This window comes from Mustela putorius, unplaced genomic scaffold, assembly GCF_011764305.1.
Source record: "Mustela putorius furo isolate JIRA1106 unplaced genomic scaffold, ASM1176430v1.1 tig00000275_pilon_pilon_pilon, whole genome shotgun sequence".
Taxonomy (NCBI): Eukaryota; Metazoa; Chordata; class Mammalia; order Carnivora; family Mustelidae; genus Mustela; species Mustela putorius.
The window spans coordinates 22,959,003-22,983,537 of record NW_025421341.1 but is presented as its reverse complement, the minus strand read 5'-3'; the positions used below and the strand labels follow the sequence as shown (position 1 = coordinate 22,983,537).

The 24,535-nt window shown below is 53.7% G+C and overlaps 2 protein-coding genes and 1 long non-coding RNA gene across 11 annotated transcripts in view; 2 read left to right on the top strand and 1 right to left on the bottom strand.

Annotated features, from left to right (window-relative positions):
- NHEJ1 (non-homologous end joining factor 1) overlaps positions 1-4,610 on the top strand; it is a 78,545-nt gene extending 73,935 nt beyond the window's left edge. For 4 of the 5 annotated variants that reach the window (XM_004762800.3, XM_004762801.3, XM_004762799.3 and 1 more), the window contains exons 6-8: positions 3,002-3,119; positions 3,549-3,667; positions 4,085-4,610. In XM_004762800.3, coding sequence (XP_004762857.1) covers positions 3,002-3,119; positions 3,549-3,667; positions 4,085-4,159 — 312 coding nt within the window. In that variant the 3' untranslated portion in view covers positions 4,160-4,610. Of the gene's footprint in view, positions 1-3,001; positions 3,120-3,548; positions 3,668-4,084 lie in introns of those variants that run through there. The other variant, XM_045078754.1, reaches the window with a different exon arrangement.
- Positions 864-18,731, bottom strand: LOC123391653. 5 transcript variants are annotated; one of them, XR_006606365.1, is made up of 5 exons: positions 18,646-18,731; positions 15,271-15,359; positions 14,238-14,441; positions 3,681-3,899; positions 864-1,363 (listed from the first exon to the last, which is right to left on the bottom strand). It is a non-coding gene; the product is annotated as an uncharacterized LOC123391653 (long non-coding RNA). The 5 variants fall into 5 exon arrangements; XR_006606364.1 differs by lacking the exon at positions 864-1,363 and adding an exon at positions 10,381-10,541 and having other exon boundaries at positions 3,662-3,899; XR_006606363.1 differs by lacking the exons at positions 864-1,363; positions 3,681-3,899 and adding exons at positions 13,050-13,591; positions 14,967-15,090.
- On the top strand, positions 18,061-24,535 carry IHH (Indian hedgehog signaling molecule). The gene is made up of 3 exons (XM_004762933.3): positions 18,061-18,715; positions 21,127-21,388; positions 23,074-24,535. The coding sequence occupies exons 1-3, from the start codon at positions 18,404-18,406 to the stop codon at positions 23,730-23,732; spliced, it is 1,233 nt and encodes a 410-aa protein (XP_004762990.2). The 5' UTR covers positions 18,061-18,403; the 3' UTR covers positions 23,733-24,535.

Sequence of the window (24,535 nt, the reverse complement as noted above, 5' to 3'; positions counted from 1 at the left end):
CAGTAGACCAGCCTGTGTCTTCTTCCCCTCCCCACTCCGCGCAGTGACCCGCTCTGTGGCTGGTACACCTTGCTCCTGGCTCCTTCGTACTTTTATGGCAGGGGGCACTGCTGTTTGCTTTTCTTAGTCCTGACCCCACTGTTCTCCCTTTGATCTCCGCTGCCTGCCCCAGCTCGCTCCTGCCATTGTCCTGCCCACGGAGCTAATGTTTCTCCTTTTCAAGCTCGGGCCTCTCCACCTCCTCTTCCTTGTACACTCTGAGGATAATGCCATCACGGAAGCAGTGATGCTGGGGATGGCTGGACTGAGAGATGGCCTCAGGCCCACCAAGGGTTCCAGGTGGGGTCAGCTTTTCTGGTAGAACGTCTGGATTCTCTGCTCACTTCTCTCTTGTCGCCTGAGGGAGCTTGTTCCTGAGCTGGCGGGGAATTGAGGCGAGTGATCTGTGATGGGAGCCACAGGTGGCTGTGGCCCTAGGAAAGGCTGTGTGGCTCCTGTGACTAAAATTCTGCTGTTTAGAGAAGGAAATAGGGTAGTCATACACCTCGGCCCTGAGGTCAGCCTGTTTGGGTTATAATCCTGCGGAGCTGTTTACTAGTTGGACCATGTCAGTAAGATGGGGTTACACTAGTGCCTACCATGTTGATGTACCCCGACCCCAGTCCAGGTGCTAGGGAAACAGCAGGAAAAAAAATAAAATGGGTCAATACATTTAAATTCTTAGAACAGTGTCTAGCACATAGGAGATAATGCAGCAAATATACCACTGTTCTCTTTCTTTTGTTTTTAAAAGATTTTACTTATTTATTAGAGAGAGAGAGTATGAGCTTGGGGACAGGCAGAGGGAGGGGGAGAAGCAGGCTCCCTGCTGAGCAGAGAATCAGGATGTGGGACTTGATCCCAGGACCCTGAGATCCTGACTTGAGCCAAAAGCAGACGCTCAACAGACTGAGCCACCCAGGCGCCCCCCAGTATTCTCTTTCTAGTACTTTTCCGAGAGTACTCAGGTGGGATAACTTCCGGCAACACCTGCAGGACCAGATCTCTTGAGATGGGGAAAGATCTGGAGGAAGGTCCAGGATATCAGTTCTGTATTTGGGCTTAGGCTCGGGACGCACCAGCTTTAGTGGCCTTTCATTTCTGCCACTTTGTCTGGAGACTCAGTTCGGGATGCGGCTGAAGAGCGCCCTAAAAAACGTAGGTGTCTGTCTGGTTCCATAGAAGGGGCAGGAGGGCAGGAGGGTGAGGAATGGGTTAGCGGAGACTCTGCCTCGTCCATCTGTACCGGCAGCACCCGGCCTCCAGAGCCCGGCGTGCAGGAGCCTGGGAGAGGCCACGTTCCCGGAGCCATCTGAAGGAGGTCCTGGAGATGGGAGAGATAGGGAAGGAGAACAGCTGTTGGCCTGTCCACGGTTGGGGCTCTCTGTCTGCGGAGAAGAGGACCTGTTTTCAGAGGACGTGGCTTGGGGAGGCTGAAATTAAGGAGAGTGAGGGGAGATGGAGGTGTATGGCCTGATAGTTTACCCACCGCCCCCCAACCTCCCCACACCCCCCACACCCCCACCCCCTTCCTGTTTGCTCCTCAGGGCCCTTTCACTCCTGCGGTGATAGCTGGTCAGAAGCAAAGTTCTGACTTTATCTGTGGTTTCCAGTGAGAGTCCAAGCCTGACGGAGTCCTGACGGACCAGGCTTGGAGCACAAGTGCATGCTGCGTTTCCTGGGGATTCGCAAGGGTTTCCGCTCCCACCATCCTTGGGGAGAGATAATCCTGACTGTGGTTCAGCAGCTGCTTGCCTGCTTCTCCTGCTTTCTCTCTTTCATCCTTCCCCCTCGGCGGCTTCTCAGAAAGGAATGCCTTGATAGCACAGAGCACGTGCCCTTGACGCGAGCTGTGGGTCCGCCCAGGGTTCTCAGGTGGGCGCACTGTGAGCTACTGGCACAGCTTCCCTCCGAGGCCAGCTAGCTTGGCCGGGAACCAGGACAGTCTGCCTGCACAGGTGAAGGCATCCTGGGCCCTTTCCAAGATTGCGAAGCGCAGCCAGGTTTGGGACCCCTGGATACCGGACGCCTTCATCTCGTTTTTACTGCCCTTGCTTCCGTCTCCGAGAGCCGTCACTTCAAGTCTGTTAAGCCGAGCGCGTGAAACTTGAACTAGGCAAGGCATTTTCCTGTGGATATAAATCCACGGTTCATTCACAGCGAAGGAAACAGGTACATAGGGTGTGATGAGAGCAGGATTTCTCAACTTTCTCCCCTCCTCATCTTGCTCAGGAACCTAAGGCACTTTTGCCTAATCCCTACCCCTCAGGAAATTTTAATACCACAGGGAGAGCAAAATTCTATTTGTGTACTGTATGTAGACATTTCATACTTTAAAAGAGTAAGATTTTTTCACCCCTCAAGAGCCAGTTTTCTCCGCTCTTGGGGGAATGATCGCCCCCATTTGTGGGTTTGTGGATTGCTACGTAAAAAGGCTGGGAAGCCTCCAAATCTTTGCACACTTCAGTCCCCCCGCTGACCAAGCACCACAGCTCCATAATTCAGTCTTGTCTCTCAGTCTTTCTTATTTTGCTCTTTCTCCCCTTTCCTGCATTTCATCCTGATTCTCTCTCTAGTGTGGAACTTTAGGAGGGAACGTAAGTAGAAAGGTGATCTGTACAGCTCAGGGACAATTTAAGTAAGATGATTTCCTAAAACAGTCCTCTCAGAGGTCATTCCTTTGAAAGAAAGGCCCTAGAGACTCTTGGGCAGATGCCCCAGGGGCATTCATGGGAAAACACAATAGGTATTGGGGGAATTAAAGATGTGCTTTCAGAGTTGCCTTTCAGAGAAGACCTCACAAGAGGTCTTTATACTGTTCCCAACAAGGTATGCATATGTTGGATCAAACTTCCCTGTATAAATTCTCTTATGGTTGATGCCACTTCTGCCAATGGGATATCAATCTGCTTTTCTCTGGCAATGTAGTGTAACCAATGACAGCATCTCCTCTCCCCTCTAGAAACTACCAGAGGCATGCAGTGTAGGTGACGGGAGACCCTTTGTCATGAACTTACAGAGTCTGTATACAGCGGTCACCAGACAGGAGATCCAAGTGAGACAGAAACATCCCGGCAGCGGTGAGTAGCTCCGGAAGTACTTGGTCTCCCTGGGGTTAGAGTTCCGCCCTCCAATATGGTAGCTCTCGCATCTTGTGAATACTTCAGTTAAATACAAATGAAACGAAATGAAAAATTCCTCTCCTCCTTTGCTGTAGCCATACTTGAAATGCTCAGTAGCCCCACGTGGCCGGCAGCTACCAGGTCGGACAGGGCAGAAGAAGAACATTTCTATCATTGCAGAAACCTCCACTGACACTGGTCTGAATTTTCAGCGTAGAAGCAGGGCTTCCCGAGAGTCAGCTGGAGGTTGGACTTGTAGCTACTTCTGTCTGTTTATATTATTAATCCTGAACTCTGACCTCAATCAGAATGCTTGCTTAATGCTAATGCCTCCCTGGTAAGAAGAAGGTATTTACCACAGTCTTCCCTTGATTGTTCTGATTTCAGGAGATCCTCAGCCCTCAAGCAGCACCTCCCCACAAGGAACAGAAAACCAACTTCTGAACGAGCCAGAAGAGCCAGTCTCCTCAGTGCCATCCCTCCCAGTGCCCGAGAAAGAGCCCACAGTGAGTCACGTACCTGCAGCCCCTGAGCCAAATGTCCTTGAACTTGTCACCTCATTAACCATACTGGAGGATATGTGTGACCAGGCCACCAGATGACGGATTTCTGGGAGGCAGTCATGGTCTTTCACATCTTCCCTTGATACTTCCTCTCTGCCATTCCTGTACTGAGTGAAGGACCTTGACTCCTTTTCTTCCTTATCCCACGTCCACTGATGGTCTGGGAGGTTGTTCCCTGGGGGGAGAAGGGATGTGCGCAGGGCACGGGGTCTTAGATCACATTCGTTGCCTGACACAGCCTTCAGAACACCTGTGTCAGCCCCTCACCCCCACCAGAGCCACGGGAGCAAAGAAGTTCTTCTCCTGACTTAAGTGGATCTGTTCAAAACCTCTGTTAACTCAGGTTCCTTTTCTTTCTAGGGTCCTTCAGGCCCTGTGCAGAGACCTCAGCTGTCAAAGGTCAAGAGGAAAAAGCTAAGGGGGCTCTTCAGTTAGCCCATCACTGTCTCGACTGCTGAGGACGGACTAGAAGAGCTTCCTTGTGTCACCTTGAGAGGAGCTACCGTCGCAGCAACATCTGTGACACAGAGTTATATAGTCAGAGCACTCCACCCCCCGACAAGGCTGAGATAACAGAAGTTCACACAGACAGGCCTGGGTACTCTTAACCCAGGGAATCTTGGCTCTACCCATTGGGCACTGGCCTTCCCTAGCCAAGTGGAAGCCAGCTTCCGAGAGTCCCAGACCTTTCTCTCTTTTGTTAAAGGTTCTCCAGACCCAGGATCCTACCATGGACTCTAGGCACGGAGGCCAAGTCAGCAAAAAGGCACAATGCTCTCAGGAAGCCTTGTCCACCTTTCTCAAGAGCCCCTAGCCAACCCCAGGTGCTCCTCAGAGACCCAGTTCTCTCTTAAGCATGGAATAAAAAGCACTCACACTCCCCTGCTTTTGAGATTGCTTATTCTGGGGAACATAGAACCAACATCTTTCACTCTACTGGGCCCCACCCATTGTTGTCTCTAGATGAAGTTCAGGCCCTCGATCTGCTCCTTCAGATTCTTCTCATGCTTCTCTCGTTGTGGCCAGTGCTAAGCCTCCATTTGGGACCTTTGATCTCAAGAACTCTTTCCGTGGTGGGCACAACACAGCACAGATCGCTGCCGCTCTCCTTTGCCCAACATCATGTAGGGTTTTTTTTGTTTTTTTGTCTGTTTCCAAGGCATAGACAACAGACTAAACCACAGTCTGGGATCAAAATTATAAAGAGCTCTGAGCACAAGGGCTGAGGTAGTTTCGCACTGGAGTGGGAGAGACTTCATGCCACTTCAAATAACATGGCAACTAGGAAAACTTGAAAAGGTAGGACAGCAGGGAGCAGGAATGGGCACAGAGTTCTCTGGGACAACAGAACTGGCCTAGAGAATGAACAGTGCCTTAGCAGGAAGAAGGGCAAAGTTTCTATGAGGAAGGAAACATCCTAGGGAGAAAGTCAACTCTTTGGACAGATCAGGCAAGATTTAGCATCCCAGGATTGGTAAAGTCCCTTGGGCTTTCCGGCTAGGTTCTCCTTACTAGGTAAGACCCTCTGGAACACGACTTCGGAGAGACAGGAAGGAAAGTCGAGCTCCGATGTTCACGGGGAGCTGTCGGGTGGAGGGAGGTGTTGGGGCAGGACCCATGGAGGCCTGGCCTAGTTTGTTTACTTATGGTCAAATGCCTTCCCATCCCCACGCCTTCCCTGTCTGGGACGGGTGTTTCTGTCCTTACGTCAGGTCATGGGGAAGAGGACAACCCAAGCAATAATAAAATAATAATGATTATAAGGAGAACAGCACAGATATAAGCAGCTAACAGGTACTAAGCAGTTAATGCACACCAGGTGCCCTGATAAGCGCCTCACATTGAATTCTCACGGCATCAGAGAGGGAAGATACTGTTCACCCACTTGGAAATAGAGTCTGGAAGCGATTAAGTGACTTATCAAAGGTCACACAGCTAATAAGTAACAGCCAGCATTTAAACGGAGACTGCAGAGTTCTTAGCCGTGTGTTTGCACTGACCAATGTTCTCTGTTCTTCGGAAAGGGTGCTAGGCCTTCTTTCTTTCTTCTGCTATGACCCTCCTTCTCCCAAGGCTCTGCCTCCTTTCAGTAGGATCTCCTGGTTGCCACTGGCTCCTCACAGCCAGGGGGCAGCCAGGGGCTCTCAGTACTCCAGGGGCCCCATGCTTTCACCCGACCAGGAGGCTCCCCCAGGGCTCGTTCCCAGGCACCACCAATAACGGCTTCTGGACCACAGCACCCTAAGATGCGCCCCACCATCCGGACTGTCATCGAAGTGAACTGGGGACTATGTACAAACAAGCCCTCAGGTGGCTCGCTCTGTTCCCTGGTTTCTTTCTGGCATAATTTAGACAAGCCAGATTTCGGTATCGATGAGGTATGAGACCACAAGGAAAGTGGGAAGACTTCCCCAGCAAGCTGAGTCGGGGGAAGTAAGGGTTCTTCACCTTGGATAATCCCTCTGTGTTAAGACCACAGTGTCAAGAGCATGCATTTTTTTTAAAATTTTTAATTAAAAAAAAAAAATGGAGCCCACTGAGGAACTTGAACTCACAGCCCTGAGATCGAGTCAGAGGCTCAACAAACAGAGCCACTCAGGTGCCCCAAGAGCATGCATTTTTTATCAGAGAGGGCCCAGGCAGTTGTGAATCCCCTGAAATTGTGAATAAAATGCTAAGAGCATAACTTTTTTGCATTCTTGAAAGAATGTGGGACTTTTTTAAGTCACACATTACTTTTAAGTAAGTAAGAGCACACCTAAGCCATCTCCCTGCCACTGCACTGTCCCCTTCACCCCAAAGTTTGCTGCCTGCGTAGGGATTTGCCTAAACATATCCTTCGAGAAGCAGTGCTCCCAGAGGCTCTGCCCTGGGTGGGTATCCTTGCCCCTCCGAGCTAGGGGTGGTGATTGAGAATCCTGGGGGCAACTCCAGGGAAATCCCAGCCTCTACAAATTGGCCTGGCCAGGCTGTACTCCAGCCCTGCCCCTGGCTTGGGCCCCTCCCCAGGCCCCCAGCCTGGCCCAACCCCCACCCCACATGCACATAAAAGGGTCGAATTCTCGTGGCTGCTCCATAAATTTTATTCCGTAAATATTAGTTTTCCCTGTGTTTAATAAAGCAGTGGCCCACCTCCCCGCCTACCCGCCCGCTCCCCGGGGCCGGGGCTGGGGCCAGGGCTGGCTGTTGGGAGAAGGGACTCTTTCAATTGCTTTGGAGTATTTTTAGAAAAAAAAATAATATAAGGTGGTTTACAGGAGCAAGCCAGCAAACCAGGAGCAGGACTAGGGACCTCGAGGAAGTTCTTGCAATTTGACCTAAAAATAGGGAAATAGCGCCACCTAGGCTGCCAGGCCTATTTGGCCTCGCGGACGGGTGCCCCTGCCCCCCACAGTCAGCTGGGACAGGCAAGCTCTTTGCTGGAAGAGAAATCTTCGTCCCTTAGCCGGCCAACTGGGCAGCACCTCCTTCGGCCGGGCCTGACTGAGGGCTTCCCAGCAGCCTTGAGGGCAGCGCCCTGGCCACCGCCTGGAAAAAAATCCCACCGGGGTCATTCTCTGCTCTGTCACGTCTCCTAGATCAAGGAGTGTTTCCAAAGGCTAGAAAAGTTATTGAGAAGGGAAAAAGGAGTTTCTAGTCTGCATGTTCCCACTGAACCTGGAGGAGCTGACCCTGGAATTTCTGGAGTGTAAGGAAGCAAAGAGATCAGTGCTCCTACGGTTCCGGACGAGGAAAAAATCTGTCGCTTCCCCGGGGTCTGATGAACTTCACCTCCACGGAGCACTTGGGGGGAAGGAGAGAAGGTCAAGACTCCCAATACTCAGCCCTACTGCTTCTTAATTTTATCTAGTGGTACATTTGAATTCCCACGTCTTGCCTTCCTGTTCGCTGAAACCTCCCATCCCCCCCAGCTCTTACCTCCGCTCCTCGACTGGGCGGTTGGGAGTTGAGCCCGTCTGCCTCTGGATAGCGACATTGGGGGGGGGGGCTGGGGGGATGGAAAAGGCCACAGCTTGGTCTGGTTCTCCTTCTGTCCACCATTATGCTGTCCCTCGTGTTCTCCTATTTACAAAACTAGGAAGATCTGCTCCCCAGAGTACAGGGGAACCCTACAATCCTCTTAATAACCCATCCTCACGATGTAATAAGCTCTTTCTCTGTTCTGCCTACCCCCTCGCTATTTGAGCTATTAATGTCATCTGTGTTATACACCTATTCCCTGTGTGCGTTCTGTTTTCATCCTTTCATACTCTCAAGGAGTAAAAATACACTTTGAGAACAGAGTCCGCTTTTGACCCTAATTCAGAAAATATCACCATGGTGGGATTATACTAGCAAACGGTGCAACTTCATGTTAACTGGGTTTTGATAAGATCCGGATGTATGCTTTTCTTTCCTTTTTGAAGTAATCTCTACACCCAACATGGGGCTCGAACTCACAACCCCAGGATCAGGAGTTACACGCTCTACCCACTGAGCCGGCCAGGCGCCCCAGGATGTGTGCTTTCCTAAGCTCTGCCTTGAAGTATTTTCTATATTCTAGTTTTCACAAAGAAGAAACCCTTCAAAAGGAGTAGTGACCTACTACAGGAAGACCCCCGCCTCGGAGCCAGAGCCTTGGCTCTGGGTTCCTAGACCCTGTTCCCGATATCAGTAAATACGTGGGCTCACTGACTTGCACTGGATTATGCTGGGCACTCAGTTACGGAGAGGAACGATGGAAGGCGGGGGGAGTCCCACTTTGGAGGGAGAGATCTCCCAAACCGCCACGACCTTCTGGAAGCTGCGAGTTAATCTTGTTGCTCCTTACTGCTGTATTCCTCCCCGCACCCCCACCGTGTCGGACAGGGCATCAGAAGACCCCATCCTGAGGGGAAACATCCAGACAGGGAGAGTCTGAATTAGCTTGTGTGTGTGCACATGGGTGACACAGAGGGACCTAAGGGATCCCTCGTTCCTTGAGCTGCAAGCCCAGCTGTCCTCTGTCTGTTGTTCCGTCTCCCGAGGTGCTGCCTTATGGTGGTTCCTCAACTCTGGGGTCTCATTTCTTTACCCTGGCGTCCAGGAAGTCATGACATGGCACCAAAGCCTTCCAGCAAAGGCTCCTTTGCTCTTCCAAGCTGTTAAGTCCTACCCGTGCTTGGTCTCTCTCTCTCTGGGAGCCCAGAACATTCTGCTGGACCCTCTACACTCCCGGACCCTTTGAATGCGGCTAGCCTCTCAGCACCTAACTCTCATGGGTTCCTGAGAGTCTGGGCCAGCTCAGGGGAACCCGGAAGAGGCCCTGGAAGGACTCCAGGGTGTGGGGAGCACATAGCCATTGACTCACCTGGGAAGATTGTACCAGGATTACCTGTCCTGCTGGGCCGAGGGCCAGGAGTTAAAGGAGCATGTGCGATGCCACGCTCGTCCTCCCCTCACTTTGGGTCCCCAAACAGAAGCGGGGCTAGAACTGGGGAGGAGGGCTTGGGGGCTGCTGAGAGTCCCTTCTGAAATCTGGGTGTTATATTTACTTTTTCATATTGGCAGCTGGAAGGGGAAGCCCATCCCAGCTCGGCATTGTTGTCTAACATGGTTAATCAGATTCTATAATCCTGCTGTGGAAATATTGGGCCTCACTCAAAACAATAGAGACCAAGAATATTGTGGTTAAACTTCAACCAACTGCCTCCCTGGCCTGTTTGCCTAACCCCTACCCCCCTCTCCCGGGCCAGAGTCCTCCTCGCTTTATGGACCCCTGATAGGATCGACAGGAGAAGGGAGAATGGAGTAGGGTAAGGGTAACCCTCTTGACTAGCCTTCCATCCAGCTTCCCCCTCCCACCCCAAGCCTTGAAGGGTAAGCAGGATGGTGCGCTGAGTCGGTGCTGGGGGGCGGGGAGTGGGGGAAGCCCTGCAGGGTCTGGGTCTGTGGCCAGAGGTCAAGCACAGTACTGCCGGGGGTCCTGGGAGGAAGGAGCATGTTAAGAGATCCTTTATTCAAGACTAAAAGATCTGCTACCACGGGAGGAGGAAAGCCTGCCAGTTTCATTTACAACTGCTGCTTGGCGCTGCCCAGGGCACGCGGCAGTACCGATGGGTCCCATGTCACATATGGGAGGAACAGGAAGGCCCTGGCTGGGGGAAGAGGTATTGCCAGAAAGGATTTCTTTTTCATTAGTTACCGGATATGACAGTAATGTAGAGTCATACTCTGATGATGTGTGGATGTGACCCAAATAACCCACCTTGGGTGGTTTTCTGCTGGTGCTAATGTCCATTACGTTGCTCTTTTTAATAAGTACCAGTTCAGAGTGGCAGGGTAATTTACACGATTGGAAGAGGAGGACAGAGGGAATAGAGGGCCTAGGCAATGGCCACGTGGAATCGAAAGGAGATGCAGGGTCTGGATTGTCTAAAGGGAAAATTAATGCAGCAGTATGTTTGGCCAAAGGCAGACGACGTTCCTCCTGCGGACACTAGGGCACCTGGTTTAAGAAATGGCCAACTCTGAGTTTGTCCCCCGCTGTCACCTTGCCTTTAGAGGTGTCACAGCCAGTGAGCTGAGGTACAGTGAGGCCCAGCGCCAGCAACTTGGACTATTGAACGGTCAAAGTGTAGGCGCATTTTTAGGATTGGAAGAATGAAAATAGTAGAACTGTGCCAAACGAAACTTACTTGATCATGTCATATCGGGCGAGGATGGAACACCAGGAGGGAGCCTTTGATGTTTCTCACTGAGGGTGCTGTGTGGCAATTTGGGGACCGGCATGGCTCCTGTGGGTCCTCCCCCAAAGCCATTTTAAAGCAGGAACGGTTTAAAACTGGCAGAAGGACACCTGGAAAATAGTTCTTGGGAGTGAGACTCTAAGATGTGTGTATGCTCCCAGAGAGGAATCTTGAAATCACCCTAATGGCCATCATCAGATGGCATTGAAGCTGGTACAAAACTGATGTCAAGATGATCTAAAGATGATGGAAAACACTTCAACAATTAAGTAAGTTGGACAACTAGTGGAGAGAAGTCAGTGGGAAGAAAGATGACCCAGTGGAAGCTCCAGAGGATGGGCCGTGGTTTGGACCTGGAAGGGAGACGTTGGAAGCCAGGCCAGTTGGTTAAACCTTGTGCGGTATATAGACTGGGACTGTCAATGGGAAAGTCCACCAGGGTGTTCCAAAACATCCCAAAGGAATTCAAAGAAAGGCAAAGGTTTGTAGAAACTATATCAGGAATGAAATAATTAAAAAAAAAAACATATTCCACAAGAAACAGCACAATTAAACATGCATTAATTCAAGCCCTGTATATGTTGAGTGCTGACCCCACAGCATCCCCACCAATCGGGAATGTTCTGCTACTTGCTTTCTGGCCACAGAGATGTCGCTTCTGTTTTCAAGAAGCCTCCCATCCCAAGACGATAGTGAAGGGATAGTTGTTTTCAACTATACAAAGTAGAAAGTGGAGAGCCACGCCCATGTCTCTTTTTAAAAAATGTTTAAAAGAATCCTATCTATTATTTTATTATTTATTTGTATATATATTTTTTCATTTCCATTTTTTATTTTTATTACTGGCTTTTATTTTTACCAGACTATATTGTGTCCATATTTACATATCAAACACTAATCTCTTTAAGGGTAAATTATCTTCAGTATGAGCATTATACAAAGCTTGAAAATTATACTCATGATTAGAGAGCAGAAAACCAGGCTTACTCTGTTTCTTCCCCCAGCTTCGTCCTTGATCACACTGGTCTCCATGCTATTTCTTTAATATGCAAGCATGTAAGGTCTTTCTTTGCTTTCTCTGCTCCAGAACGCGCTTCCCTACACATCTGCTTGTTTGAAGACCTCACATCTTTCGGGTCTTGACTCAAGCCACACTCAGGGAGACCTCCACTGACCACCTTACTTACCAGAGTGACCTACCTCCCAACCTCACACCCTCCCCACAAGCAGGCCGCCCTCCCACTCCTTCTCCTCCCTTCCACGGTTTGTGCTGATGTTCCTTCAGGTTCCCCAGTAACACATTGTGCAACTTCGTTATTTTTAATTGTCAGTATCCCTAATGCTTCCCCACTAGACTATACAGCTCCACAAGGGCAGGGCTCTCTTCTCGTTTCTCTGATTCTCTCACATCTCAATCAATTCAGGTCATGTTTGGCACTCCCTAGGGGCTCAACACGACTCGTGGTGTGAATATCTGAAGAAAGATGATCACACACACACACACACACACACACCCCCCACACACACCACTGTCCACCCCGGCGGTATCTTGAAGGGGCTTTAGAAACTTGTGGACACAAACGAATTTCATCTTTTTGGTTTGGAGCAACCTGTCAGAAGGAGAGAGTGGGGCCGAATGCCATCGTGTGAGCTAGAACCACAATGGAATGGAGCTGTCATTTTGCAGAAACTAAGAACACAAGTTAGAAGAAACAAGTGACAAGATACCTTCTTGCTTTCTTTGGCTGTACATCCCCAGTATCCTCAGAATGCTATCTGTACCAAGAGAGACTGGTGAGAGAGGGGGAGAGGGCCATTTCAAACCCAGTTACAGAAAGCATTCCAAGAGCATCGTTTGAGTATTAAAAGAGTAGTACCCTCTCCCGTACCAAACATTCACTGAACTAGTATTTTCCAAGACTCCCTTGAAGCAACTAATTTCTTCCCAAATAGAGACACTGGGGTTGAAATAAAGCTTGTTAGTTAACAAACATGTTATTATCCATATACAGAAATATATTTGTATGTGTGTCTTTCAGTCTAGAAGAGTTTACCACAGTCCTTAGTTTCTGATTTGCAGGGAGCAGGGGACCTCTTCTAATATTGCTACTTTTCCCCTACATTTTCAAAATCATCAAAGCAAGGTCTTTAATGCTGGAATCTCTCTGAAATGCCTGTAATGAGCTTATTGTTAGGGGAAGGTAACTTGACATTCTCATTTCTGATCAGCAGCTGGCTTTGAAAGCATTTGAGTGGCTCTAATTGGATCTCCAAAATGTGCTCTGGACTGATCTGAGGCTTGAAAGACAGGCCTGCTACCATTTCTGCATGTGGGCCAAATTTGGTGGAGTTGCTAACCTCTTTAAAAAGATCAGGGGTATGGGGCACCCGGGTGGCTCAGTTGGTTAAGCGACTGCCTTCAGCTCAGGTCATGGAGTCCCAGGATAGAGTCCCACATCAGGCTCCCTGCTCAGCAGGGAATCTGCTTCTCCCTTTGACCCTCCCCCTTCTCATTCTCTCTCTCTCTCAAATAAATAAATAAAAATCTTTTTTAAAAAATCAAAGGTACAGGGGCGCCTGCCTGGCTTAGTCGGTAGAGTGGAAACTCTTGATCTCAGGACTATGAGTTTGACCCCCACGTTGGGTGTAGAGCCTACTTAAAAAAATCAACAGAAATCAGAATGATCCCAACCAGCTGGGGAAATGGTCAAAGATATGAGGTGTTAAAAATCCAAGATAAAGGTAACAAAAGAGTCCCCTAGATTTAGAGAGAAAATGAGTGTCTTGAACAGAGGCCAACAACCCAGTGTGCTTGCCCCAGGAATCACAAAGAAATGGGGTTATTATGGAGTCAAACCGGTCTGGATTCCAACTCCAACTCCCTCGCTTACAAGCTCTGAACCTTAGTAGGTCCTCATTCGTAAAACGAATGGTGTCAATTTCATAAGGCTTTAGTGAAGGTTACATCAGATCGCAGTGGAACCTCCCCCCTTCCTAGATTGTCCAGCTTGGGTTTTCATTATCACTGTGCCATCATCTGTGTTTGAGCCACAGCCCATCTCCGAGTTTCCTCTTCATTCTTTCTAGGCATTCCTTCCCCTCCTTCAAAACGGATATCTTTCAAGAGGTCTAACCCCATCACCAGTTGGAATTAGAGCACCTATGAAATAGATATCAAAATCATCTAAAGATGATGAAAAACATTTCAACAGTTCAGTCACTGGGACAACTAGCGGGAGAGGTCAATGGGAAGAAAAGATCCCAGGCTAACAGCTTCCCAGTTCCATACCCTTCTAGGCCTGGATCTACTAACTTCTCTAGTTTATAATGCATTATTCTGTACTCATTCAGGAGTGGTATTCACTGCTTCGTAACTGTCTTTTATTTTCACGATTTATTTTTGAGGTTAAATAGTAAATTTCTTGAGAAAAACAATGGTGTCTTTGACTTTCTGTTTGCATTCTCTGTCTTTATGTGCCCATCACGCTGTTGTGCACAAGGTAGATGATCCCTCAGAGAAAGAATCCTCTTAATCCCACTGCTGTCTCGGGACACACAAGTAGGAGCAGCGGAGTATGAGCAGCTGGATGGATGCTACTCCCCTTGGACGGATGATAGGAATCAGACAGCCGCTGTTGCTAGCCAACCCAACGGAGGATAATGACACAAAAGCTTTGGAGTTTACAGCTTATACTTGTACTTTACAGCTTATACTTTTAACCCTCTCAACAGTCCTCCGAGGTAACTGATAAGCTTTTCACTTGATACATGAGAAAACTAAAATTTAGAGAAGTCAAGTGACTTACCCAAGGCCACATGGGTAGAAGGTATCAGAGACCACGTTCGGGTGCAGATCGGCCGATTCCAGGCCCGGTGCTCTTTCCATGAGCCGGGGCTGCTGTGCCCTGAGTCACCGGCAGGTATTCGACTAACAGCATTCCTGAAACTTGTCTTGTTGTGGCTCGGCTCCCATGGATTTAGAGCAAGATTGATCTGGGCAAGTGGCAGGACTAAGAGGAAAAAGACTAGTTGATTACAGAAATACGGACCAGCGCAGATTATGTGTGTGATTCTGTGGATATACACACACGTCTGTACACACGCACATACCTACACACACCTGTACAAATAGATGACAAGCTGCACGTGGTATTTGTACTACAGTGTTAATTTCAAGATGGAGTAAATATACTAGCATAGTAGTCTAATAAACAGATAGTAAAACCTTTACATTTTCATTTGTAATCTCTACACCCAACATAGGGTTGGAACTCATGTCCCTGAGATCAAGAGTCCCACACTCTACTGAGTGACCCATCCAGGTGCCCCCAACAGATATGTTTAAATTATCCGGTTCTATGGTGTCTTTTCCTCCCTCTCCTCTTTCTTTCCGACCTAGTTTTCCAACGTGCACTCTAGTAAGCAAAAAAGAAATCAGCATATCCAAAGAAATAGATTTTACTTTGTTCTTTGCAAAATCCAGACGATTGAGGGGGCGAAGGGGTCTAGAGGTGGGAGAAGGAAAGTGATTTTACCAATAGGCCCAGGACTCAGATGTGAGGTGCCCTCATCAGGCTCTGTTTCCGCTGCTTAAACTCCAGGCCATTGCTGGCCCCGGGAGTGGCACACCTTGGTTCTCCAGTTTATTGGCAACAGGATCTACCAGTGACCAGAAAAAGGAGCAGGCTGCATTTGCTTCTGGATGGATGAGCGTAAGTGCAGAGCTACCCCACATCTACCGAACGGCTAAGAACATGGGCAGCCAAGCCGTCTTGGGCCCCAGTTGGGATCGAAAGCGCTCCAGGATCACTGCCGTGGAAGTGACGATGCTTTACTTACGGGCCTCTTCTCCACCCTCCTTCCACTGCAGGTGACCGGATGGATGCAGATCTGAATTTGAGATTGAGATCCTGAACCACCACTGTGTCCTGAGAAAAAAGTGTAAGTTCAGAGTGAAGAAGCTCCGGGGTTCAAATGACCATGGGACCCCAAACAAGTAACTTTATCTTTAGAGCCTTAGGGTTGTAGATCAGTAATGTGAGAATAATAACTGCCATGGGCAGGGGGTTGTTGGGAAGATGTGACTAAGTGCTTAAGGTAAGTGTCATAGAGAATAGACTTGATAAATATCAGCCACGCCCCCCCTCCCCTGCTTCTCCCAGTCCACACCCTGAGCTCTGCTCCTAAGTTAGCCAGGCAGAGGAGGGACTGGACTTGGTGGAGCCCCGATCTCAACCAACAAGGTTACACTGTGGTAAGGGCACCCCCATGCGAGGAGCACTCCCAATGCCAAACTCTCTCAGCACTGATGAGTGCTTTTTTGACACAGATCAGGTCTTTACCAGAGATCTGTATTCCACAGGGTCACAGTTTAAGAAGGGAAGTGAGAGGAAGAATGGCAAAGTTAATACATGGTTAGAAGTTTGAGCCTCTAAGAGAATCTTAAATTGTCTTTCACTTGGAGAAAAGAAGGTTGAAAGTGAATTTAACAAACTCTTCGAGACTGAAGTTGGTTAATGGCCTTGATCTCTAAGACCAGGAAAAAAAAAAAAGGAAAGGAGTTGAATTTGCATTAGAGAGGAAGGAAGAAAGACAGACTGAATTTAAGGCAAAACTGCTCTAGATGATTATTACATAACACATTGGGACAGGTGACCCTGGAAGCCTATGGGGTGGTCTTCTTTAGAGCTCCATAAGAAGAGGGCCCCAGTTAGTCTGGATGGGGAGAGGTGCTGGCCTGGCTGAGTAGTCTGCCCCGGAAATCAGGGGAAGAGAGGCAGACAGGTGGGGAATATCGCAGGGATATCTTCTGAGCCCCGGAAAATATGCCTTAAAGCTCTCTGAGAGCTTTAAGGAAAAGAAACAACATCAGAGTGGTCTGAGACTGGGAGACAGAATCCAAATACCAAGGAAGGAAGAATCCAGTGTAGGGAACATGGGGCAAAGGGGAGGAAAAGAAACAGCCCATCCTGTATCCAAGTCTACTTCTGGTGGCGTCATTATAACTTCCCTTCTGTGGGCCTCAGTTTCCTTTTCTATAAATGAAGTGATTGGATTAAGCACTACCTTGAGTCCTCAGCAATTCTGAACTTCTGTTCACAAAATCGACCCAGAGAACACATGAGCACATCTGTGAAAAGCCACCACCATCCAAACCCCCGGGCTGTACTGGTGGCAGAAGACAGAGGGCCAGCACACCAATGCGGGAGAGGGTTGGGGCTCTGGGGTCAGACCCAGGTAGAGGGTCGAGGATTTGAATTCCTCTCTGCTCCTCAGCCAGAAACTAGTTGTTCATCTTCTTTGAGCTACAAAATCTTCCTTTGTAAACCAGGAATAATAATAGCCTCATTGAGGGATGTGAGTTTAAATTAGATAATGCAACTAGAATACTTGGTATAATAATATCTACTAGCTTCTGTGCCTTGGGCACCTATCAGCAAAACGGTACTTATTGTGTTAGTATTCTTGGATCGAGCATTTTAAAATCTTTCTATTTCTATCTCTACTGAATGTTAGGATATATTGCAACCGAATCATATCATTTGTTGCGATGGTGGCATTTGTCTTTAACATATTTGCCTTCTCTTGTTTTAGCAGAATAAATTCGAATTCATTCAGCTTTCCTGAAAGGCATATTAAAATAGGTACACAAACCATGCTTCTCTGGCTGCCTCTGTGTATTCTCTGTGCTTTCTAATTTGTCAAGTAGAAATAACAGAGTAATTGTCCAGCGCGCCAGCAGCTCCAAATCGCTGAGATGGGCCTTAGTAAGTCCCTGTACCCGAGACCTGTGCTGCCCCTCTCCGCGGTGGTCATTTTCTCCAGGATTCTGGCGGTTTCACCATTAGCAACTCTTCTCGGCATCTTGGCCCCTCCCTTTGCAACTTCAGTTTGCTCTCTTTAATAGTGTTTCCAACTCAAAACCCCCTCTCCGACTCTTTGTGAGGCTGGATGCCCCACTCCCACGCTGCACACCTGAGGGTCATAGGATGTGCGCCGGGTTGATAGGGAATTCAGTGCACCGAGCCCAGAAGGCGCGTCTCCTGGGCCAGGGCGGGGCCCCAGGTTAGGAGCGGCCTCCTGCCTTTTGGCTTTACTTCCCCGCAGGGGACACCGTAGGCGGCTGTGCGGTCCCGCCACTGCCCCCCGCCCCTCGCGTCCGGCCGCGCCGTGGGTTGCGGTCTCTGTGGGGGTGGCAGCTCCTGTCCGGGAGGTTTGCGTCTGGCGGGGCATCCCGGAGCCGCGGGGAACCCAGAGGCGAGGCCCAGGCGGGGTGGGGCGCGTCCGGGCGGGGAGGGCGAACTCAGGCAGCACAGGGGGCGCCGAGGGCAGCGGGCGGGCGGACGCAGCGGAGGAGCGAGCGGGACGAGGGCTGGCTGGTGCCGGGGCCGCCCGCCCGAGGGGGAGGAGGCTGTGCCGCCCTTGCTGCAGGTTCGCTGTCGAGCGCACAGGAGGCAGGGACATGGGTAGGGTGCGGTCTGCGCGGGGCCCGAGCCCGGATCTCTTCCATTTCCCCTCTCACTCGGCCCCGAGCTGCGCCGCAGACGGTAGCAGCTCCCGCTCCGCCCGAGCCGCCTGACCGCCGGGCCGGGGTGCTAACCGCGGGGCCCGGCAGCCCCGCCGGCCAGCCCAGCCCAGCCCGGCGGCCCGCAGCCCCGCCGCCCGCCGCCCCCCGCCGCCGCCGCGTTGCCAAAACAAACGGGCCGGCCTATTTATTGGCGGCCGGCGAGCCGGGCAGCTCAGAGTCGAGGCGCCGAGGGGGACAGCGCGCCGCCACCAGCCAGGGCCCCGGGCCCCCGCCCCGCACCTGAGTCCCGCCGGCCCTGCGCCGCGCCGCGGCAGCCCATGGCGCCCCCGCCTGGAGCCCCCCGGAGCCAGCCGGACGCCTGAGTCCCCCCAGCGCTCCCGTCGACTCGCTCGCCCACCAGCCCACCAGGCGCCCTCGCCCGCCTCTCGCTCGGGCTCCCCGGCCATGTCTCCCGCCCGGCTCCGGCCCCGACTGCAGTTCTGCCTGCTCCTGCTGCTGCTGCTGGTGCCGGCGGCGCGGGGCTGCGGGCCGGGCCGGGTGGTGGGCAGCCGGCGGCGGCCGCCGCGCAAGCTCGTGCCGCTCGCCTACAAGCAGTTCAGCCCCAACGTGCCCGAGAAGACCCTGGGCGCCAGCGGGCGCTATGAAGGCAAGATCGCGCGCAGCTCGGAGCGCTTCAAGGAGCTCACCCCCAACTACAATCCCGACATCATCTTCAAGGACGAGGAGAACACGGGCGCCGACCGCCTCATGACCCAGGTGAGCGCGACCCGCCCTCGCAGGGCGCCGCCGCCGAAGCACCGCCACCTGCCCGGCCCTCCCCGCCCCCCTGGCACCTTTTCTCGACTGGCTGGCACGCCCCCTGGCACCTGCCCCTGTCGCCAAGCCCGGCCGTCTGCTGCCCAAGATGGGCCGGCCAGGGGTCTCCGGGGAGAGCGCGGACATCCGCGAACCTGCCGGAGGCTGTGAGGAGAGCTCCCCGCCTCCAAGCGCCACGGCGCAGCCGGGTGGAGGCAGCTTCTCTGGCCCGGAGTGCAGGCAGCTGAGGTCAGACGCGGCACCCGGAGGTACCTGGCCTCCACCACCTCCCGTGCCTCCGGGACCCACTCAGTCCCTCCGGGCCTAACCTTCCTCACGGCTGCGCCCCTCTCCTTTTGAAGCCATCGGGCACCCCAAAGGCGAAGAAGCTGTGGGCGCAGAGGGCCTTTCCTTCCCGCGCGCTTGTGGTCCGCTGCGCTGCCCCCTCCTGGAGTAGCGTCCCCCCTGGGTCTGGTCTTAGGGACAGCGGGAAGAGTTGGGCTGGGAGGCGGAGGTGGAAAAGGGAACTTGTCCGGCGAGCCCACGTGTCTGTCCCGAGAGCTGAATGGCCCAGCTGTGGTTAAGGGTGGGGTGCCGGGAACTTCGGGCTCTGGGAACGAACTTGGGGGATCCCCTGGGCTTGGTGGCCGGCCGGGGAGGGCTGAAAGAGAAGAGCCACGATGCCTGCCTGGGAAGGCCGGGAGCAGAGCTGACGCTAGCTAGTCTCTGCAAGCGCGGAAGAGGACACGCTCAGCCCACGCTCTTGGGGGGCAAACTTTCTTTCCTGCAGCCTGGGTCCCAAGGAATCAGAAACCTTCGTCCCCTTCCTCAGTGGTGTCCCTGGGCTGCCCCCGCAGGCAGGGAGCCTGCTCGTTAGGTGCTCTGGGAAGAGCAGCTCCAGCACAACCCTCAGCCTGCGCCCTGGCGCCGGGGCTGGCCGGCCGGTGTCGGGGCCGAAGGTTGGCTGGTGGCCGGGCCGGGCCGGGCGCCGAGGAATGCAGATAAGGATCCGGGCCACGGGCTGGGCAATCATTGACAGCGCGCGCGGGCTCTGGACCGAGGGGGGGTGGAGGGGGAGAGGGGCGGGGAGCAGGGGCCTGCGGGGCTGCCGTAGGTGGGGGGCTAGAAGCCTGGAGGCAAGGAGTACGCAGAGCTCCCTCCCTGGGCAGTGAGCGCCCCCCCAGGTAGGCTGCTGGCCCCAGAGGTTGGCCAAACCTTGGGCTGTAGCTGCTGTTGGCTCCTGGGAGACCCGAGTCCAAGGGTCTGTGGGGCCTGGGCTCTCCCAGGTGGGGCACCGGCTGCCCAGGCGTGGCAGGGCCCCGCACCCAGTCAAGGACTGTGAAAGGGACCCCTCTCTCACATGCCCATCCCCCCAGTCAACTGTAGGGTCCTTTGGGCTGTAGGCATGGTGGGAGTCACCACAGACAGATGAGCTCTCTGGTCCTTCCCGGTAGGCCAGGGCACAGCTCAACTCCCGCCCCCATGTGAGACAGAGCGCAGAGCTGGCTTGCTGAGATCAGAGGCTCGTTTCCTCGGATCCCTTCTCTGATAGGGGCCACGCAGAGGTGCTCATGGCTCTGGACTCAGGGAGAACGTGTCCTGGGATTATCAACCCCAGGGGCTCCCCATGCATCGGGAGATGCTTCCTGTCGCCCTCCATCTGGCCGGGCTGTGAGCTAGCATTTCCATCAGCTTCTGGTTCCCCTGCTTCCCCATCCTCCGATCCATTGCTGGAGGCTTTTGGATCTTCAGTAGCAGCAGGAATTGAAAGGAAGAACTCTTTGGCGCTGGAGAGATCCAGGCAGCCCGGGATTCCCCTCCAACACACCCCCACGCTGCTGGGGCCCTCTGCACCTGCCATCCCTCAGGGCTGGGATTGGGGGGCTTCAGCCCTGAGGCTACGGTGACACCTACTGGGCACCTCCGGCCTTGCATGCCTAGCAGTCCTGCCGGAGGCAGTTGGCTTTGCTACCACTTCCCCCCACCCCCCACCCTGCTAGCAAAGGGCGGTTTCTGGTCTCCAGGGCCTTGGTGGGACAGGGGGACTGGGTGCTGGGAGAGTAGCCCCATCTGTGGAGGGATGGGTGGCCCGATCTGAGGGGAGGGAGTGCAGAGAGGAGGGGCCACTTATCAGAGAAGGTCGCCCAAGGGTGGACCTCCCGCGGGGCCCTCCGGATTTGTGGCGCCACCATGCGGTCCAGGTCCCTGGAGCAGCCAGATGCTAGAATGCAAGGAAACAAGTTAGGGCTCTTTGTTCTTAAGAGACAGGGATAGAGCACCTCCCCGGTTTCCCAACTCAGGCAGATGATCTGGGAGAGGCCTGGCATGCAGGTCAGCATTTCCCCCTAACTCCATGTGCTTTCCTCTTGCAGCGCTGCAAGGACCGCCTGAACTCTCTGGCCATCTCAGTGATGAACCAGTGGCCTGGTGTGAAGCTGCGAGTGACTGAAGGCTGGGACGAGGACGGTCACCACTCGGAGGAGTCGCTGCACTACGAGGGCCGTGCAGTGGACATTACTACTTCAGACCGCGACCGCAATAAGTACGGACTGCTGGCTCGCCTGGCCGTGGAGGCCGGCTTCGACTGGGTATATTACGAGTCCAAGGCCCACGTGCATTGCTCCGTCAAGTCCGGTGAGCCGCTGCCTGGGGGCTGGGCCCGGGGCCGGGGCCGCAGGGCGTGGGCAGGCACAGGGCTCGCTGCTGCCCGGAAGGTGAAGAGGCCGGCCAGGGGATGGAGGAGGGGACCCCAGGGAAGAAGACGTCTGCGGCGCTCCCCGCTGCTGCTGCTGACCACCTGCTCGTCCCGTTCCTGGTAGTGTCATGGCAGGAGCCTAGGGAGACAGGGCCTGTCCCAGCACTGCTGGGGGCCGGCCTTGCAGTCCGCAGTCCAGAGCCTGCCGCAGGAAGTGCAAGCCAGAGCGAGCTGGACAGATGGAAGCCAGGCTGTGACAGAGATGGCCTCCCCACTCAGCTGACTCAGAATGGAAGCGGGTGGTGGGACCAGGGGCCGGGGCCAGGGCGTGCCCAGACACCAGCCTGCCTGACCAGGAGCCAGGAGCCCAGAGATTCAGAATCCACAACCCTGCGGCAGGTCAGGCCCTTTAGGGCACTTCCTATGCTCCCCCCGGGGGGGGTGCAGGTGTCCCCAACCTCTCCCCCCCAGGGCCCTGAAGCTGGACATTTTGGGGCAAAGCCAGCCACGAGGGCCAGAATAAACAGAGTGGACTCAATAAAGTGGATTTTCCCAGATTGGCCGCCTTGTTGATCCAAATGGGCAGGCATGGGGGCCTCGCCCCTCCCTCGACCTTGTCAACATCCCTGTCACCTACACTGAACCCAGTCACAGATGCTTCAAAAGTTTCCTGCATGACGGCCAGCCTAGCCCCACCAGGCTGTAGGCACCGGGCCATAGTCGACACTTGAAGACCTGGCACACTGAGACCAGGCCCACTGCTTCCTATTCCCAGACCCACCGGGGCACACCATGGGGCCCCCACCCCCGCCCTCCCCTCGGGCACTTGTCCACCAGTGGTATCTGCTTCAAGTCACGTCCACCCTGCACCTGTGAAACACTGGCCTGGGGCCAACTCCCCAAGTGGCCACCTCCATCCTCATTCCTGACCCCCAACACTGCCCTCCATGCCACTCCCCAGTGCCACCATGTCCTGTCCCCACACAAGGACCCAGCACACGAACTGAAGACGGTGATTTTACCCTTGCCAGTGAGCCGGGCCCTGGCCTGACTGTCTGCTCCGAGGCTCCCCAGACATCTGTGTTTGTGCATGGCCGGTCCTCCTCTCACTTCCTTATGGACTCTGAGGTTCAGCTCTGGCCCAGAACTTGGGGAGTCCATCTGAGAGGGCAATTTGGGGGGAGTGTCTGAGCAAAGAGTGAGAAATAACGGGACCTCCAGACCCCAGAGGAGCTAAGTGCCTTCTCCACGGAGACTGCTGCTTGCCGAGTGTCAGGTCACGGCTGACTGCTGCCCATCTCAGACAATCCTGGTCCTCTCTGACAGCCTCAAGGCACTGTCAGGATGGAGGGCAGGTGGGAGCTTTCCCTGGGCTTTAGAGGGGCCCTTTCCTCCTCACCCGTGGGTCTCAGCACACTGAGTCCACTCCTCTCGCTGGCAAAGGCTTTGATTGGGTGGCAGTGGGGGAAGGGAGGAAGATGACATCGTGGGCTGGGGTGGATTCAAGGCTGCATGGGACTGGTGTACGGTGAGCGGTGGCAGGGGGCAGCCTGGGAGTGAGAGGCGCTCTGGGGAGGGGTGCTCTGACAGAGTAGTAATACCTTTGTGTCCCTTCTTCCCACAGAGCACTCAGCTGCGGCCAAGACAGGAGGCTGCTTTCCTGCTGGAGCCCAGGTGCGCCTAGAGAGTGGGGCACGTGTGGCCTTGTCGGCCGTGAGGCCTGGAGACCGGGTGCTGGCCATGGGGGAGGATGGGAACCCCACCTTCAGTGACGTGCTCATTTTCCTGGACCGTGAGCCAGACAGGCTGAGGGCCTTCCGGGTCATCGAGACCCAGGACCCCCCGCGCCGCCTGGCACTCACGCCTGCCCACCTGCTCTTCACCTCCAACAATCACACGGAACCAGCGGCCCACTTCCGGGCCACCTTTGCCAGCCAAGTGCAGCCTGGCCAGTACGTGCTGGTGGCTGGGGTGCCAGGCCTGCAGGCCGCCCGAGTGGCGGCTGTCTCCACACACGTGGCAGTGGGGGCCTACGCCCCACTAACCAGACACGGGACGCTGGTGGTGGAGGATGTGGTGGCTTCCTGCTTTGCGGCCGTGGCCGACCACCGTCTGGCTCAGTTGGCCTTTTGGCCCCTGCGACTGTTTCACAGCTCGGTGTGGGGCAGCTGGACCCCGGGAGAGGGCGTGCACTGGTACCCTCGGCTGCTCTACCGTCTGGGACAGCTCCTGCTGGAAGAGGACAGTTTCCACTCACTGGGCATGGCCGGGCTAGGGAGCTGAAAAGTCCCCTTGGCTGCCCTCCCGCAGCTTCCTGACTCAGTCCAAAGGCCTCCTTGCCAGTAGCAGGGCACTGGTGCTGGACGGGACCTGAGTCGGGGGGGCACTGGTTCCCACCATCTCCTCTTTCACGGAGACACACCATTGCAGCTTCATTGGGCAGTGCCAGTGTCGACCACCCATCCGACTTTGATGCAGTGACAGGGTTGAAAGCCCAGCTGGTTGGTAGGGGTGGGAGGGGCTGGTCTAGTCTTCTACCCTAGAGACCTCAAGGCTGGCAGAGCGGGGCCAACCCAGCCAGCTCTCCCTTCGACTTTTCATACCTGTCTCCCCTGCGGGGGAAGACCCGTTCCATCTGTCTTAGGCCCCTTGTAGGTGGGCTTGTCCCTCAGTTGATGCTGCTAGATTCCCTGGGAGCCAGCAGGGAGCTGGCTGGACTCGACATCAGCTGCCCAGAACCGAGAAGGCCGTAGGGTAGGGCAGCCAGCCTGGCCATCATGAGGCAGGACCTTCCTTTCCGGACACACTCCTCGGGACGCCTCCAGAGACTGTTGCTATCAGCGGGAGGAGTTCTGGGTTTCAGCCAATGTGATCACAGCGCCCGGGAACCTGGGGAGGGGGCTGGATGTCCTTCAGCCCCAGCCTGAGCTAAGCTCCCTCTTCTGCTGAACCACGACCCCCACTCCCCCTCCGGTCAGTCTCCCCCCACCTTATTTATTGGCACGGAGCGGGAAGCCCATGGGAGAATTTGGGGGATGTTTTGGTCTTTTCTTCCTTTTGTAATAAAAATTATTTAAGTTGTTAGA

Coding starts and splice junctions, on each gene's coding strand:
- IHH (XM_004762933.3), top strand. CDS start 18,404: ATGTCTCCCGCCCGGCTCCGGCCCCGACTGCAGTTCTGCCTGCTCCTG. Junction 18,716..21,126: donor CCGACCGCCTCATGACCCAG/GTGAGCGCGACC, acceptor TTCCTCTTGCAG/CGCTGCAAGGACCGCCTGAA. Junction 21,389..23,073: donor GCATTGCTCCGTCAAGTCCG/GTGAGCCGCTGC, acceptor TTCTTCCCACAG/AGCACTCAGCTGCGGCCAAG.